At 40.5% G+C, this 19,017-nt stretch overlaps 2 protein-coding genes across 2 annotated transcripts in view; one reads left to right on the top strand and one right to left on the bottom strand.

The window, feature by feature from the left end:
* The window catches only part of LOC146652695 (uncharacterized), a 44,877-nt gene extending 27,464 nt beyond the window's left edge, over positions 1-17,413 (top strand). The window contains exon 9 of the mRNA XM_085382477.1: positions 17,339-17,413. Within this exon, the coding sequence (XP_085238603.1) occupies positions 17,339-17,413 (75 nt within the window). The remainder of the gene's footprint in view (positions 1-17,338) is intronic.
* LOC146652696 (uncharacterized) lies at positions 7,150-11,476 on the bottom strand. Its single transcript, XM_085382603.1, has 9 exons — positions 11,379-11,476; positions 10,573-10,638; positions 10,303-10,368; positions 9,304-9,358; positions 8,648-8,695; positions 8,351-8,565; positions 7,959-8,226; positions 7,645-7,814; positions 7,150-7,153 (listed from the first exon to the last, which is right to left on the bottom strand). Exons 1-9 carry the CDS (start codon positions 11,474-11,476, stop codon positions 7,150-7,152), a joined length of 990 nt encoding a protein of 329 aa, XP_085238729.1.
* Positions 17,414-19,017: the final 1,604 nt, after the last annotated feature.

Consider the following 19,017-nt stretch of genomic DNA (forward strand, 5'->3'; position numbering starts at 1 on the left):
CGTGCATGTCACGGTGGAGGCTCTGCCGAACCCCTGAGACCGACTCACCGAACCCTTAGGGTTCGATCGAACCCAGGTTAAGAACCACTGCTCTAAGGTCTTCTGGGGGATTGGGAACAGAGAACTGAAAGTACACAATGAGATTTCAAACCATTTCAGCTTTTTGTGCCCACAATCATTAGTGTCATTATCCCAAAGAAAGAAAGAAACAAAACCCTGAACCATGCCACTCAGTTTGAATTCTTCAGTTAGGCTGCAGGACTGTAACAGCGTTACGTTTCCGTAATGGTCCATTTGATTCACCTTTTATCCTGAAACACTTCTGTAAGTTAGTTCCTTCACACATATAAACCTTTTTTTTTCAGCTGCAAAAGCTTGAACTTGTTCTATTTAAGAAAAAACTCTTTTAAAATGAGTTGAAGTTAGGTTTGTTGTAAGTCATGTGTTTGGAAAATTTAATATGTGCTTTACTGATGCTGCTCAATGTCTTAGCAGACATTTATTATGTTTGAAAAAAATCTAATTTGCAAATAAAGTAATGCCTAACAAATCTCTTGTCGTTGTGCATGTCTTCATTTTAAAGTTCTGATGCTGGTCTATAAAGCTCTGAATGGTTTAGGACCAAAATACATCAGTAACCTCCTGACCCAGTATGGACCTTCCAGATCCCTCAGGTTATCTGGATCCGGTTTTTTATCAGTTCCCAGAGTCAGAACCAGACACGGAGAAGCTGCATTCAGCTTTTATGCTCCACACTCCCAGAAAGCCTCAGATCAGAGCACCAAATCCACACTTTTAAGCTTAAATTTCAAAACTTACATTTTAACTACTGATTTTATCTACTGTTTTTTTTTTTTTGGATCAAGAGCACGATTTTAAATCATGCTCCTTTTATTGTTTTTGTTTTTTAATGTCTCTGTAAAGCACTTTGAATCACCTTGTTATTGAATTGTGCTATATAAATAAACTTGCCTTGTCTTGCCACTGAAGGAACAATAGGCTGGAAGGTCAGTTCATTGATCAATAATATACAAATTGTCATGGGCCCTGATCAAAGACCTCAGAAACCTGCAGTCCGCTGAGACTGAAGAAGTCACGTGGATGAGTGACGAAACGTTTCTCCCACCTGAAAACGCTACGTCCAGATGAACAGAGTCAATCTTTTGGACCACCTATAATTCTAAACATTTTGTTAAATGACATTGCTATTACATGTTGGTACAAACATATGGATTCTTCATACCTCAATCTTAGTATAGGAGGTCGTCTGGAGCTGTACACCATAGGCAGAGTGGTTTACTTTGACACGGGAGACCTTTATCTGATCTCCCACATGAACATTGTCAATTGATGCCTCCCTCCACAAGGAGACAGTCATGGTATGCCCATCCTGAAATCACAAACATGACAGAATGAAAGATTTATTCATTGACTAATACAAATCTCAAATATGCCTATTTTCACCATTTTCAATACTACACTTTAGTTGCACCATTACCTGCTTTAGCTGGAGCGTTCGTATAGGCACCTGTTGTTTGCCTGCGAAAACCTTCCTCACTGCAGAACACTGAAAATTCAATTAAAATATAATGTCAGTTATTGTGATTGCATAAATCTGTGTGTGTACATCTAGGTGCTTCTTTCTTGACTTACTACATCTATTATTTTATTATTGTTGTTAATGATAAATCTACAACCATTTACAAAATAATAGCGGTTGATCTTGTTCTCACAATTTTGTGTTCGTTTGACAACAACAAAAATTATTTTTTTTACTTTTAAAGACAAAAAAGTAATGGTTTCTTTGAAAACCTAAAGCAGTATCAATTCTGATGGAACCACAAATATTTACCTCCAGAACCTCCCCTTCCAGTATAATAAGCCCTCCAAACGTTGGGCTCATCTTCAGTGGTGTTGGCTGGGGAAGGTGGATTAAGAAGCTCCTCTGCCTTTGTGATGAGGGCCTCTGTGACTGCAAGGGCAGGAGCTTTAAAGAACTGTGTCCTCGCCGTAATGTTGATTAGATAAGGGGAGCTTGGCCCCTCAGTTCATGTCCCCTCATCATGGAAGACATGCCCTCTTTGACTTTGGATGAGAATTCTTCAAACAAAGTAATTTTTTGCCACTGTCTCTCCGTCAGTGATTGTTGCCACCGTATTTTTTTTTTGGTTAACAGTGGTTTGACCCCTCCATCTTGGATATCCCAGCTGATCACCTGATAAATACATAAATAAAGAAATGTATTTCTATGATCTTACTCCTGTGTGTCTGTGATTTGATGCTATACAAATAAAATTGAATTGAATCACCTTTAGCTGGTCACAAGATTTTAACACCCGGATGTGAATGGGTGGGGGCCTGAAGTACGGCGTCTCAGGCCGGTTATTGGTCAATTTCATTAAGGCCATTCTGGGGAAAAAAAAGCAAAAGAAACACATTAACAGGTTCATACATTTCTGCTGGATCCAGTTCTGATAGAATAGAGTAACACCTGTTGCTTTTATGTTGTCTCTTCACATTTTGATATGAAACAAACACATCATTAACTTCCTCAACCCCAAGTGTGTTTCTGAGGTTCCTGCTTGATATTTACATACGCGAAAACATTTCAATATTTCTGTGTAAACACAAATTATCTTTACAAAATGTTGGTCTGACAATTAATTTAACGCGTATGAGCCTTAATAAAATACATACAAATATTACAGCACATGTAAGTCTATCCAATTCACTTTGGATGGAACGCAGAAAAAAAAAATCACAATTTTCTTTTCCCCACTTAAGTTTTTCAGATAATAAATAAAATAATTATTAATTAAAATAATACTTGAAAATAGGTTACAGTGGACAATAGAAAACAAGGAATCATCATAGGAAGATTATCTGAAAAAGGAAGTGAAAAACAGCAACATTACAGATATCTTACTGAAGACCTAGTCAAAGATTGCCTGCCTGCCTGCCTGCCTGCCTGCCTGCCTGCCTGCCTGCCTGCCTGCCCATCCCACACACGGCACGGACGCGCGCACACACACAAACATAGTGCACCTGCTTGGTCTCTGTGGCTTTAGTTCATATTGGCTCCCCTTTTTAATCATTTGAGCCAATAGAATTATAGAATTACTGTCCCTGCTTTTAGGTCAATCCCGCCCTCCTTAACTGGGCAGAAAATGGCAATATTTTGACCAGAAACAGCTCTGTGGGAGATGACCACTACCCTTTGCACCAGGCAGTGAAAACATTGGGGCTGAATAGATTTCTGTTTTATATATGTTCCTGTCAACTATTCCTCCTGTCTGCTATGTATATTGTCTTCCGGCACAGTACAATTTCATGACAATACAGGGCTATGAATACGATAAATACTTAGCTATACTCCTATTGGTTACTCAGCTGCTGTATAAAGTAACTGGGAAAGTAATTGGCTTGCAAAGCTGGGAGGCGGTTGCCAGGGCAGAGTGCCAGCCTTAAGCAATTTTTTCATACTAACAGCCCAAACTTAACGTCTTAAAGTTTATAAAACTGTTATAGATCTGGAAGATTTGTCTGATTCTGTAAGATCTTAATATTTCATAAAAAAACAGATGCCAGTTTCATGAATACATTCAGGTGGTTTTTTTCAATTAAATATCCCTGAAACAATAAGTTCATCAAACTATGACACCTACAAATACATTGCTATCAATACTAAATGTGAATTTATCAAAAGTGATTTTTTTTCTTCGAGAGAAAAATGAAGATACACATATATAAAACATTCGTAGGCCGAAAGAAAAGTCAGGCCAAATTTTAGGGGTACTTTGACAGTCTTTATATTCACAGGAACTTAAATGGCTAGATCTTTTATCTTTCACTACATTATTTGTTGTACATAGTACAAAGGCACTAAAAAAAACGGCTCCAATATCAATACTTACGTTTTATGTTCTTAATACCACTAAGAGTAAAGTAGAAGAGATGACTGAATGACTGTGACTGGAAGTTTCTTCAGAAAGACCAGGAAAGGGACCGCTGGTCTTTTATGTTACAAATTGTGATGTAATCTGTTGCCACCCACCTGATTGGCTAACTATGATTGTTGTGTTTCCCAATTGTACTGCCATGTGTTGATTTTGTCTCTTTACTTTAGGGCGGTTTTTGTTGGTGATCAGACCCAATTCTTGTCTAATTTGAATTATGAAATTATCAGTACAATTTTATAAGTCTCAAACTTACAATTTACAACGTATAAAATTACTGGTGTTTTTTATTTTTTATGTAGTTATTTTTTTTAAGTTCGAGTCCTAAAGCCCTGCATGTATTTTTTAGATGAGCTTTTATTTTGAAAGTGGCGATCTCTTTTCCTGGTGTCATGGGGAAGCACGTCCGACAGATCCACGTTACTGCTAGTCCCTGTTTTGGCAAGCCATTAGTGCCAAAAATTGCCACTTTTCTAACCCGTTTGGTTAAGAAATGGCGTAAAAAACGCCTTTTAATTATTCTAAACGCCGAAAAAAAGGCGTTCTGTTCCGACAAACGCCGCTTTTTACGTCACTCGGATGGCGCCCTGAACGCACCATCCGAGTGACGTAAAAAGCGGCGTTCAAAGACAGACGGAAACACCTGCAAAAAAAAAAAACAGAGAAAGAACTCACAGGACACTCTGCAAAGTTCAAAGCTGTAGCTGTAGCATAAACAACAACAAACTGGGACCATTTCTAATTCTGTCCTGGGGTTTATACAGGTGCAGTCATTTGTAAAGCTATAAATAAACCCAGCAGCTTCAAGATCATTTTTGCTCTGGCAAGATGGCAAGACGGTCATATTCACTGCTTCAAGCACTTGACTATGTGATGCGCTCAGAAAGCGAAGATGACGAGGAATCCTCTGCATCTGAAGAAGAGGCATCTTCTTCAGTCTCCTCAGAGAATGACAGCATCACTACCAGTGATGAGGATTACCATCCAGTGCCCGATTCCTCTTCTTCAGCAAGTGAGAATGATACAGAGACAGCAGTCGAGGCAGAGCGGCTAATGGCAGAGAAGGTAGGAGAAGCGGCAGAGACCGGGGCGCCGGTGGCTGAGTGGATGTCTCATTCTGGGAATATTGAGTGGTTTCCCACTGCTGAGGAGACCATGCGCTACAATCCAGTACCCACTAGTATCACTCCAGGGCCCACCCTGTACGCAGTTGCCCGCATTAGCACCCTGAGATCTGCATTTGACCTGTTTGTGACAGAAGAGATCATTCAGCTGCTGTGCACCCACACAAACCTGCATGGGAGGCGAAAGTGTGAGGATTGGAGGGATGTGGATGATGTGGAGATGAGAGCCTACATCGGAATTTTGATTCTAGCTGGTGTCTACCGCCCAAGAGATGAAACAACGCGTGGTTTGTGGGCTGACAAGACCGGACGGGCAATATTTCGTGCTACAATGCCCCTCTACCGCTACTCCCAGATCAGTGCTAACGTCCGCTTTGATGACAAGCTCATCCGCCCGGGACGTTTCAGGAGCGATAAGCTTGCTGCATTTCGGGTCCTGTGGGAAAAGTGGGTTGCTCGTCTCCCCCTGCTGTTCAATCCAGGAGTTGATGTGTGTGTCGATGAGCAGCTGGTTGCATTCAAAGGTCGATGTGGATTTCGACAGTATATGCCCAGCAAGCCTACAAAATATGGCATTAAAATCTGGGTGACCTGTGATGTGGCAACCTCCTATGCCTGGAAGATGGAAATTTACACACGAAAATCACCTGGAAGTTCCCGGGAAGTTAATCAGGGAATGAGAGTTGTGCTACAACTGACAGAGGGGCTTCCAAGGACACACTGTCACTTGTGACAACTTCTTTACTTCATTCAGCTTGGCAGAGGAGCTGCTCAGAAGAAAACTAGCTCTGCTTGGCACAATCCGGAGAAACAAACCAGAGCTCCCTCCCCAGCTTGTTCAGCTGCGACAGAGGAAGATTCTTTCATCTCTCTTTGCCTTCACCAAACCATGGCAGTCTCCTACATGCCCAAGCGAGGGAAGAATGTGCTTCTTTTGAGCACAAAGCATAGGGAACCAGCAGTCAGTGATGGGGAAAAGAAGAAGCCAGCAGCAATCCTTGACTACAATAGGTGTAAAGGTGGAGTGGATAACCTAGACAAGGTTGTTGGCACCTACAGTTGTCGGAGGAAAACCAGTCGCTGGCCACTGGCTCTGTTCTACAATCTTCTGGACGTCTCAGCATACAATGCCTTTGTCCTGTGGAAAGCAGTGCATCCTGAGTGGGAGTCCACCAAAACCTACCAACGAAGGGTGTTCCTGGAGGAGCTGGGCCATATGCTGGTGACTCCAGAAATTGCAAGATGGCCTTGTGCCCCACGCTCAAAAGCAGCCGCTGCTATTGTTGCTGAGATACAGCAGTCAGAATCAGAGTATGACCCACAGCCCATCAACAAAATGAGGAAAAGGTGCGAACTGTGTATAAACAGAAGAAGAACGGCAACCACTTGCTCCAGCTGTGGAAAGAGTGTCTGCAAAGATCGCGTGCACACACACACATACACACACACACACAGAAAGAGCATTATTTTGTACAAACAAGCAATAAAAGGCCGTTTTTGGCATGACTAACAAAGTGGGAGTTTCTTTTTTTGGGGTCATTACTCACAGGAATAATACAAAATATTAATATTAATAATAATAATTTTTGTTACTGGCACTGACCTGCAATGATTTAAAAAAAAAAAAAAAAAAAAAGGTTTCGTCATTCAACTGCTGAAAAAATGTGAACTTTATTGCCCCCCAAAAAACATAGTAGTAACATATAATTTGACTGGTATTCAAAGGGTATAATTTCTGAATTTGAATTATATTTTGGTTTTCATGACTAGGACTGGTTTTCATTTAAAAAATAAAGTTGGTCTAAGTAGAAAAATGTTTTAATATAGAATAATTTTATAGTATTCTGTAAATGTAAACAAGGGGTGGCCATTTTTGGCCACGAACAAGCTGAGAGGGAATTTTTTTGGTTTTTCTGCCACTGCAGAAAAAAACAATGTTGCATAAATGTCATTGGTGCTGTTAATTATTGCTATGCATCTAACCTTCATCATGGTTGGCATATATTATTTAGAAAAAAAAAAGGGATTTTATGATTTTCTCTATTTATGAGTTGTTATGATTATGTGCTCTAACTGGTATTTAAAGGGTTAAAATTCAGAATTTGAATGAAATTTTGATTTTGATGAATAGCCCTGATGCTAATCTAAAAAATCAAGTAAAAAAAGCTGGACATTTTTCTTAATATATATGAATTTTATAGCATTTTGTAAATGTAAACAAGGGGTGGCCATTTTTGGCCACGAACAAGCTGAGAGGGAGTTTTTGTTTTTGCTCTCTCTGCACTAAAATAACAATGCATTATAATCAATGTTGATGTGAATCAATTATATGCCCCAGACTCTACTATTAATAATACAAGAAATTTCAGTAGCAATGCAATTATATAAAATTGCGAGATTTGAGTTTGTCGTCCAGCTGGTGCAGTGGACAAACTGGTGTTTAAAGGGTTAAAAAATAAAAAAGTAATAATTATTTTATATTTATGGAAAGAACTGAAGTTACTTTAAAACTTTATGCAGAAAAAATGGCAAAAAAACCCATAAAAATAATAAAAATTACAGACCTAATCTGTAGGTGACCACTTTTGGCAAAATGAGATACAATCTCGCCCCTTATCCTCTTAACATCTAGTAGTGTGGCAGTGTAGATGTCAGGGATACCACAGCCTGCAATCCAGTCCCCAAGGTGACTTTTCAAGTCTGCCAGGTCTTCTGGGGTGCTGCAGTTGGAAACCTTGAAAATCAGGCACCTCCATAAATACATACGTTTAAAGCATTCACTAAGTGTACTTACATTTTGAGACGCTCCACTGATGAGTTAAGCTATGCATTGTGTTTCATTGAATTTAATTACACCTCAGCATGCACACAGCTTTACCTTTTCTATGTTCTGTTTGATGTCTTCATCCATGAAGACCTCTACATCGAAGTCATCAAGAGATGTCTTCTGGCCACACATCATACAGAACAGGTGTCTGTTGATACACCGTGGCCCTGGCCCATCGTGTGCTATCGACCAAGCAATCAGTTTACCAGCCGTATAAAACTTGTTGCTTGACAGCAACTGCTGACTATAGCTGAACAACAGACTGCCAGGCTTCCCCTCAAAAATCCCTAGGGAATTCTGAGTTTCGACCATAAGTAAGCTGCAGGAAAATGTAGTGAAAAAACAAACAAAAAAAATGAGTCAAATTGTGATTTCATCTTTGCAACAACAAAAAACACATTCACGCATTCTATTATTGTGTGAGAGAGATGGGAATGGGTTACCGAAAAAATTCCCGCCTTGGGCCTCCATAATCATCGGCCATTTCACCAACAAATTCAATATTTGGCAATTTATGCCAGGCAAAATATGACTTAGAAAGTGCCATGCAGGCACTATGTAGGATTTTCCTTCGTCGGGCTATTATTGTACAATAATTGCTGGTGTCAAGATGCGTTTCCTGGAAATCTTTCAACACAGTCACAAGGTCCATCTCGTCCTGAAGAAAAGGGGGGGAGAAAGGTCATGACTACATGAAACACATACACAGCAGTTCTGGCAGTGTTGTTCATGAGACATACATGTGAGTCATTTTGTTCAGGGGAAGCCAGGACTATGGAAGCCCGTTTCTGCCACTAAAAAAAAAAAAAAGGATCCATAACTCAAAATTTCGAGTTACTTTCTCGAAATTTCGAGTTATTTTCTTGAAATTTCGAGTTATTTTCTCGAAATTTCGACATATTAACTCAAAATTTTGAGAAAAGCAACTCGAAATTTCGAGTTAGCGCTGCCAATCAGTAATCTACGTAAATGACGTCATTTCCATGTTACCCGGAAGCTGAAGCCCTCAGCTACAAATGCTACAGCTAAGCTACCGGTATTACATCCAGTCGTGAATGCACAGATTGCTGAGTGTTTTCAGCCTGGCTTCACAAATGATGAAATCCCTGTGTTATTAGCTGAATCACATGGTGTTACTATCAGCAAACATACTTTAATTTGTTGGGATCCGTTTTTGAGTGCGCGGTCCTGCGCCATATGCTTCCGGGTAACAAGAAAGCGACCTCATTCACGTATATTTTTGATTGGCAGAGCTAACTCGAAATTTTGAGAAAAGTAACTCGAAATTTCGAGTTATATTTCTCGAAATTTCGAGAAAATAACTCGAAATTTCGAGTTATGGATACTAGCTTTTTTTTTTTTTTTTTAGTGGCGGAAATGGGCTTCCATACAGGACAGCCTCATCCAGGTCTGATACTTCTGACTCTGCAGAGTCGATGTAAAACTCTTCCCTAAACAGAACAAATGCATTTGATTTTTTTAATATCATGTATATATACTGAAATGGAATGACTCATCTGATCAAAGAATCTGATTTCACATTCTTTTACTGTATAGATACAGCCACTTAAAATGGCCATGTGGTCCTTGATTGCATCTGTTGGAGCCATTTGTATTTTAACAAATTTCAAAATATTAAAATATAAAGTTTGTTGTTAGTTTACTTCTATTTTTGGGTTAATCATTATTTATTTGTAGGTTAATGCTCACTTCATTGTTTTGTTGTTTATCTTATCAAGTCAGCCAGGAAGAATTTCAGGGCTATTTTTGATAACTTAAGAGACTGGTATAAGACCAGCATGCACTGAGATGGGCCTTTTGTTTTTTGGGTTTTTTTTTTTTTTTTTAATTCGAGAGACAAGCAGCATGAAGCAACAAAAATGGATCTTGTTATTGGTTGCCAAAATGGATCAATAAACTATACAATGCAACTTTCAAGTTTTGACAGTGCAGTTTTCCCTGCGCACAAAAGATTATCACAGGGCAGCAGTGTCTTCTTTTACTTTTTTTGTGAAACATAAGGAACTGCCACTACAGTGCCCATTTACTGGGAATAGTTTGGGTGATTTGTAGTTCCAAGTGTCTGAATGGTCAGGCTGACTAAAGTGTTATCGATGCATTTTCAGCAATTAAAAATACCAATATCACGACATCAACATATCTGAAAAACATGAAAAAGCAAAACAGAAACCGAATGAGGCAATTGAACCATTGGTCTATATTCAGAGCACATAAATGTTATCAGTTCAATACATGCAACCTTTAAAATTTAAATTTTTGCTGGTCTCACCCTGTTATATTGTACTTATTGAGTGTCTATTTACCTATGGTGTGTGCTTTATAAGTTCCAGTTTACACTTAAGTTTTGGCATGTTGTTCAACAACTACCACTTGCCTGTTAACCTCTGGTTCCTGGAGACCATGCCTACTAGAATGAACTGTATGGTTTTCATGCAGACCACTGCAAAGCAATAGCAGAAATATTTCATAGCAGGAAGAAGACCCCAATGCAGATATTTATTGATCTAGACTACACAAAATGATCCAAGTTATAATAATGATAGAATTAGTTTGTACAACAGTTGTTTTACCAAAAAAATAAATAAAATTGTGCAATAGTTTAAGATTAAAATTCCAACTCATAAACAAACAGAGTGCCATTTACCTGAAAACCTCTGGCTCCTGTACATTGTGCCTGCCATGGTCTGGTGTCTCGGTGTCATGCAGCACACTGTAATATGGTAAATATTGATGATGAGAGGGTGTAATGCATTTATAGTGCTACAGTCCAAAGGCAGTTGTCAAACACTTTCATTGCCATTTCAGACTGCACAACTTCTCCACCAGTTGAGTCCTCATTGGCTTCTGTAATCTAAAACACCAGAGTATTTAAATATAAATGAAATGGAACAACAAATGACAAACAAGAACAGAGGACAAGTCAAAGACAAGAACCAAAACAGCCACACTTAAAATGAAGCAGCGCAGCGGCTTCGCTCATGCGCGATTCATTTGCCTTTTGGACGCACAGGTGTGAACGTCTCATGCCCTGATAGCAGCTGGGGGAGGACTATCCTCCGCCTGGGAGCGCTTTGGCACGGGTGAGGTGCCCACCGCAGCACCGCTGCTTGTTGAGAGTAAGCGCGATACGTGTTTTCACGTCAAAAAGTCGTCATAAATAAGTCTCCAGTAATACAAGAAAAAGTCGCCAGATTTGTCGCAAGTCGCTTTTTAGAAAAAAAGTCGCTAAGGGGGTCTGAAAACTCGCTAAATATAGCCACAAAGTCGCTAAGTTGGCAACACTGCAGATGAATGTCTCAAATCCTTTGGGGAAAATCACAGCATTTATTATTCTGAGCAGTAACATGTTAAAGATGTCTTATACAATACTAGGGTGACTGGAGCGCCACTGAGTTACAGTAATAGTGACAATTATGCCATATCAGCCACCCCAGTGGAACATTTGAATACCTTTGGACGGATATAAAGATTGGAGCGACCCAGTAGGTTTCTTGCTCTAATTTCTTGGGGCATCTCTTCTTCAAGAGGAAGAATGAGCCGCTGTCCATTCACTTTGCATAGATCGAACTGCAAAGGTATGTATGCAATATTGTCCCGTAGTGCCTGCCTGAATTCAGTGGCATTTAGGTTTACAGGAACGACCACCCGAGTAGCAGGAGTGGCATCTGTAATCAAATTTAAACCAAATTAGCTGGCAATGCCATTTAGAACTTTCCCTAAAAACGGAAAAGGGTAAATTGTCACATTGTAGTGTCTCAACATCAACTTATTGGTGCAAGGAAATAAAGATTACAAAAGTGCTAAAAATCGAATGCCAAATTCTACAATTTGTAAACAACTGACACCATGATGTAATTCTCTTTTTTCAAACCCATCACTCCAAATAATTAATATGAAAATAAATATTGATGAGTTCTTCACATTCCTTCAAAGGAAGAGTACCCAGCCACTGGTACAGATATGTAGACAACACCTGGGTCAAAATCAAGACACAAGAAGTGGAATCCTTCACTGCGCACATTAACGCTGTGGATAAAAACATCAAGTTCACTAGGGAAGACACAAAGGACAACCGTTTGCCTTTCCTGGACTGCGCCGTGCACATTGAAGAGAACGGCAAACTCAATATCGAAGTTTACCGGAAGCCCACACACACGAACCAGTACCTCCTGTTTGACTCCCACAAACTTGGAGTAATTAGGACCCTACACCACCGGGCAGAACATGTTCCCTCTAAGCCTGAAGGAAAAAAGAAGGAACACACACATGTAAAGGAAGCACTCAAAACGTGCGGCTATCCTAAATGGGCGTTCTTAAAGTCAGCAAAGAGGAACAGAAAAGAAGATCAGACACCAGCGAGGATAAGAAGGACAGACGCAACAACATTGTCATCCCCTATGTAGCCGGTGTATCAGAAAAACTCAGGAGAGTTTTCTCCAAGCATGACATCCCGGTGTATTTCAGACCCAGCAACACGCTCAGACAAAAACTGGTTCACCCGAAAGACAAAACGCCAAAACACAGACTTAACAATGTGGTGTATGCTGTACAGTGCAGCGAGGAATGCCCAGACCTCTACATCGGAGAGACCAAACAGCCACTTCACAAGCGCATGGCACAACACAGAAGAGCCACCTCCACAGGACACGACTCAGCAGTCCATCTGCATCTTAAGGATAAAGGACACTCTTTCGAGGATGCCAATGTTCACATTTTGGACAGAGAGGACAGATGGTTTGAAAGAGGAGTGAAAGAAGCCATCTATGTCCACTGTGAGCGACCATCTTTGAACAGAGGCGGTGGTTTACGACACCAACTCTCTGCCATCTATAATCCAGTTTTGAGTTCCCTTCCCAGACGCCTTAACGCCCACTCACATCCTGGGCCATCTGATCTCAGGAATTCGCATGATAAGGTGGGGCCAGGTTTCACAATGAACTCACCCGAAACTCTGGCTGATTGGGACCCACACCCAGTTTCACACCTTGGCTCAGGCGATTAGAGGATCATCAGGGGGTCCTTTTGTCCTTCTGTGGGGGGATACTCCCACTAGGTTTATATCTGGGACTCTCCACCATTTGACCTTAGAACTGAAGAAGCTTCTCGGATGAGAGGTGAAACATCTTTTTTTTTTTTTGCCTGTCCCGTTTGGCTCTTTTGCCATCAGAATTATTGTCTAAAGGCAAAGAAAGATGCCCAACGGATTTACTTTACCAAACTGACCATCCCAGCCTTGCCATAATGGTCCATTTGATTCACCTTTTATTGTTTATTTTATTTTCACTTACTGAATACGGGACAGACTTGACTGGGGGAAAGAAGGGGAAAGAGAAACAGGTGAGAAGAGGGACGGGGGAGAAGGGCAAAAAACAAAAACCAACAGAACGGGCAGAGAAAAAAAAGCATATATCGATCACCTGGATCACCTGTTGAGAAAGAAAAAAGAAAACAAGCAGAAGAGAACAAGAGTAATAGAATAAACAACATCACAATGATATATGGGAATATGACAGTAAATACTAAATATTAAACATTATTGTGCAGCACATAAGATCAACAGAACACAGTGTGCTTTGAGGTAGGAGCCAAAAAGGGTGTAGTTTGCGTGTGTGATCACCCGTGTGTACACCTGTGAGCATGGACGCGCTTGTTTTTTTAAAAGGTTCCTTCATGTAATGATCTGCTAGAGGGTGTGGGGGGGCCACAGCCCCGTCCTCCAGGGCATGAAGCAGGTATGGAGGAGATCAAAACTCCAGACATCCAGAGGCCCCCAGAACACAAGAGACCAAGGAAGACCAACAGAGGGGCAGCCGCGCCACTGTCCCAGAAAGAGCTGAGGAGAGTCCCAGATGAGGGCTCACCCAGCAGCCGCGGAGCAGACGCCAGGGGGAGTTGCAGTGACGTGCCCGTGAGCTCCGCCGGCAGCCAGCTGTGCCTGAGTGACCGAGACCCAGGCCGAGAGGCCGGGGGCACCCCACCTCCGAAGTGGCCCGAGCGAGCCCCAGGCTCCGATAAGCGGCCGCCAAGGAGTGAGCCGGTGTGTACCTGGACACCCATCCCCAGACACAAAGAACCACCAACGCACCGATGTCTGAGGGAGTCCGCCACTGGCAGGGGAAGTGGAAAATCCCAACACAACAACGAGTACAAAGAGTTTACCCACGCTTATTTACCCACGCTTATTAGCACAGAGAAGCATAGCTGATGCTGTAGCAGTGGGACGGAAAATAGTTGGGCATTTTAAACATTCCGCCTTAGCCTACTCCCGCCTCGAGGACATTCAGGGACAGCTCAACCAGCCAATAAAGAGACTGCAACAGGACGTACAGACGCACTGGAACAGCACGTATTACATGCTCCAGTCCCTCATTGAGCAAAAGCGAGTGCACGAACTCCCTGACTATCTCACCGCTCACCAATGGGCTCTTGAGCAGTGAGCAGCTACGACGCACTAGCCTCTGATGTCATCCCAGCTGTGACTGTGCTAGTGAGACTTCTAAACAGAGAAACAGACGAACAAATTTAAAATTAAATTTTGTTTTTTTATAATTATTTATTCAGTAATATGTTGCATACAACATGCTTTTCATTTTAAATAAATGTTCTTAATTCCAAACTAGTCCCTTGTTTGTTTGTTTTTTGTTAAATTATAAGACTAAAGCTGTTACCTGCAAATTTAAATCATGTTTTTATTAAGTACTCGGTATCGGCGAGTACTGAAATGCAAGTACTCGTTTCCAAAAAAGTGGTATCGGTGCATCCCTAGCTTGGACGCACAAGGGGCGTTATATTTCCTGAAACCATGATGTTATATATATGACTCCTCATTTATTGTTCTGGAAAGATCGATGCTGTTTGAGTGATCGTGCTCGGCTTCCCACATATATGTGTTTCAATAAAATCATTGTTTTGACGCACAATGGACCTCCAGTCGTTTGTCTCTTACCTCAAATACGAATTCAGGACACTCTCCGTCGAAATGCAGCGCTCCGTTTAGACATGACTGTCCATAAAAAGTCCGCCAAAAGGCTGGGCAGATATATATATATAGATATATAGATACATATATAGCATCCCGAAAATTCAAAGTACGGCGGGAGAAGGTACATTGTTTGTGATTGGATCAGCAAGACTGAAGGTTGTGGGGTTTTTGTTTTTTTTTTATCCACCCCTTACCACAACCTGTGATCAGAATTTGTGGTAACCAATCACAGTTAACCTCATATTTGTGTTGTGTGATGCGAAATCTCTGCACCAACAAAAAACACATTTGACCGTAAGTACCCTAGTTAATCTCAATTACTGTTCGACTTTGCTAACTAAAAGCTAAGCGATGATTCCGAAACATTACTTTGTCCTTTTAAGCGCATGTTACATGTTAGCTTTGTAGTAAGCAAAAAAAAAAAAAATCATGCTAACCTTGGTCCGTTAGGAATGCCATTTTAGGTGAGGCATGTTAATAAGGTCTTTAATATGGTACTCAGTTTAGCCACTTTATATTATTTAAAATACGGTTTTATAACACTTGTTACATTAGCCGGATTAGGCTACACGGTACTGCACTGCCATCCCAGATAGCAAGACGACATTGAATTGATGTTGATTTTTTCATCTGATCCGTAGTTATGGTCAGGGTTGAAATGTTAATGTTGTAAATAAACTCCTTCCTATCTAAAATATAACAGGATACCAGAGTATATTCTCCAGCATCTCACACTTCTGATAATCAGTCTGCTTGACGTTTATTCAGCTGTGTAAAAACTATAACTTTAATCTCAGCCAAACAGATTTACTCAGGAACAAATAAAATACTAAAAAAAGCCAAACAATATCATCTTTAACTTATCTAAGTGACTTATATATATTTATCCTGAGTAGCGAAAGATGGCGGTGGGTTTGAAAACGATGTGCCGGGAGTCCGGTGTTCTCACGGGCTCTAGTGAGCCTTGCCCCCGGCTAGCTATCGAGCTAGTGGGTAACATACGTCTCCGAAAACGTCGGAGTGCTTTTGAAAATATGTGGTGTCTTGATAAACTGAGCAGATATTTGAGGTTTACACAGCTACATTCTCGCCTGAAAATGTTAAACGTTTATTTTGTGACCCAGAAAGAATAATAAGAGTAACATTAAAACTAACTAGCTGCTGCCATTGTTGGAAACTGAGCAGGGCTGCGCTATGAATTCTGGGACAGAGCTTCTTCTTCAGGGTTTAACGGCAGCTGGCATCCTTGTACATGCAGTGCTGCCATCTTCTGTTTCCGTCCGTTATTACACTCTTAAATCCTACTACTTATTCCTGTGTCTTTTGTGATCTTACAAAGCTTCAAACGATGTTGACAATTTTGATAGTCGACGTAATCGTGACTAGTCGACTAATCGTGGCAGCCCTACTGCAGACTGAAAGACAAACTCCATGAACTGAAAACTGACCTTAAATATGAGTGTGGCAAATCCACAGTGAAGAGAGATAATAATACTGATTATTTTAAAAAGTTCCTAGAATCCAAAACTAATGCACAGAAAGCCACAAGGTAGACAAACAAAGTGTACAACTTGAAACAGAACAACAGAGTAAAGAGCTGAGGAAAGCTGAGGGCTTAAATACTTGATTAGGGAGAGAGGACGCAGCTGGGAGAAACAAGACACAGGTGAATTGAATCAAACAAGTATGACCAGTGGAAGCAAAAGCAAGTGCACAAAAGACTAGACGTCAACAATATAAAGTAGTAACCAACTAAAGATAGGACACAGTAATGCAGACTTTGCACTAGGAACACAGAATGGCAGGAGAACAGCCTCAACGAGTAAAGAAATGAATAATAAACAGTATATGCAGAAAATAAAGAATAAAGTTAAAAGACAGCATGGTCTTCAAGAACCCAGAGTACGATACAAAAATGTCGTTTTATTTAAGTGAACAAAACAATGTAGACCATTTTCATTTTGTTAATAAGTTGGAAAAAAAATAAAAACTAATGACAGCATTTAAAATAAACAAAGATAAATGACATAGATGGGAACATTTGACAATGGATTTGTAACATTATCAAAACTGATTTTTCAGATATGCAGAGTAGAAGATGTGGAGATTCAAATTTTTAACTTGGGTGTGTGTTTGAAATATGAAAATATTGGTTGACATCGTTGACATACTGTTATTAAAGATAGAAATATGTATGAAACGTAGATTCAAAAGCTCTATTAACAGAACTATAACCTGTTAGAATCTGACATTTATTTCAGATGTATTCTATAACTGTTCACAGTCCCAATACTTACAGGGATGACAGAGTGTTTCCAAAAGTGCTCAGTCACAATTTTCAGAAGACTAACATGAAATTTTTGATTTATTTAAATATATAAACCTGTTGAAAGTAATAATTTCAATTTTTGTCTTTGTGGGATCACAGTACAAAGTATGGCCTGGAGGATATTCATCTCAAGGTGCAAGAACATTCTTAATGACTGCACACGGCGGCTGCTGATGGACAATGTTGGGCCAGATGTGCTACAGTTAGCGTTAAGGAGGTATGATCAAAGCATGATGGAAAACATCTAACATTTTAACTTGCATAAAATGTTTAAGGGGAATATGGCCTGAAAATATAACATGAATTAAGAAGTAATTTTTTGATATCTTTGAGGTTGGAGACAATGCAGAGAAGCCTTCGGTGGGCAAGAGGAAGACTGATCAGTGTAACTGCAGCAGATCAACTTCTGCGTGACTTGGCTGAATTGATTCAGGATGTTGAACTGTCTACTCAGCATGGCCAACAAGGTAAGCACATATTGTGTCGATTCCTTGACTCATCAAAAGTGTGAAATAAATTATGACTCTGTCTTAACCTATTTTCCAAATACACCAAACGCTTTTATATTTTCAGGCTCTTTTGGATACCAGGCACCAGAGGTAGAGGTAGATCCCTTTACCTTATCACTCGGGAACAGCTTTCATTCCTGAAGTCATGTGGATTCACTGCACCTCAGATGGCTGATATTTTGAATGTTTCACTTCGTACAATTCGAAGACATCTACGGTCAGTGACTTTTGAAACCAGTGTGACTTTGTGACACACACTCACTGTTTATTCAAATTAAATGGTATTGTGAAGTTGTAAAAATTTGTATATTTGAATGTGCACTAACTAGTGTGTTGTTATGGCAGTGATAAAATACTCGTGTTCTTTTTGTCTGATTTCAGACAGTATCATTTCACCCGTGCATCAATGTATGCGGAACTGACTGACAGTGCCTTGGATGAACATGTGCAGGACATTGTCGCTGGCAATGAACAAATTGGTCCTGAGGCTGTCAGAGCCTCCCCGCGAGTACGTGAACTACGTGAACTACGTGAACAGCGAAGGAGGGTTCGAGCAAGCATGTTACGAATAAATCCTGGAGCAGCTGCCCTTAGAGCAGTTTTGCGGAGACCAGAACGAAGAACATATCAGGTTGCAGGTCCAAACTCATTGTGGCACATTGATGGAAATCACAAGCTGATAAGGTAACCAAGCACACTGATTTGTTGAACACCTATTTTGACCAAAGTGAAATTCCGCATTACATCAAATATAATTGTTGAACAGTAAGACACATCCAATAGAGCCAGGCCCTGGGATGGGCAGTCCTCTAACACAGCGGTCCCCAACCCCTGGGCCTCGGACCGGTACCAGTCCGTGAGTCGTTTGATGCCGGGTCGCGAGAGTTGAGGCTCAGGTGTGAAATGTATGGTTTTCAGGGTTTTTATCGGTTTTCAGCATTATTTTGTTATCGTTTTTATCGTTAACTCGGTTTTCCTGGGTCTTTTCACGTGTGTTATGAATAAATCTTCTTTTTTTCAGTACCGGTACTAGTTTTATTTTGTTGTATTTATCCGCAACACCTTAAAGGCCGGTCCGTGAAAATATTGTCGGGCATAAACCGGTCCGTGGCGCAAAAAAGGTTGGGGACCGCTGCTCTAACACAACTGGTTATGTTTAAAGGGGAAAATGAGAGAACACAGATAGCGCAAGCAAAATACAGAGAAGAATTCAAACTTGACATGCAATAGTGCCAAGAAACACACAATTAAGAGTGTGTGTTTCCATTG

Source organism: Rhamphochromis longiceps, linkage group LG15 (assembly GCF_057381845.1).
Source record: "Rhamphochromis longiceps isolate RC_006_pf linkage group LG15, R_longiceps_female_GT1.1, whole genome shotgun sequence".
Taxonomy (NCBI): domain Eukaryota; kingdom Metazoa; phylum Chordata; class Actinopteri; order Cichliformes; family Cichlidae; genus Rhamphochromis; species Rhamphochromis longiceps.

Excerpts from the sequence above, each read along its gene's own strand:
- LOC146652696 (XM_085382603.1), bottom strand. The coding sequence starts at position 11,476 with ATGGACAGCGGCTCATTCTTCCTCTTGAAGAAGAGATGCCCCAAGAAA. Across the intron at positions 8,227-8,350 it reads CCAAGGCGGGAATTTTTTCG|CTTACTTATGGTCGAAACTC; the intron begins GTAACCCATTCC and ends ATTTTCCTGCAG. Across the intron at positions 7,815-7,958 it reads TCAAACAGAACATAGAAAAG|GTTTCCAACTGCAGCACCCC; the intron begins GTAAAGCTGTGT and ends CTGATTTTCAAG.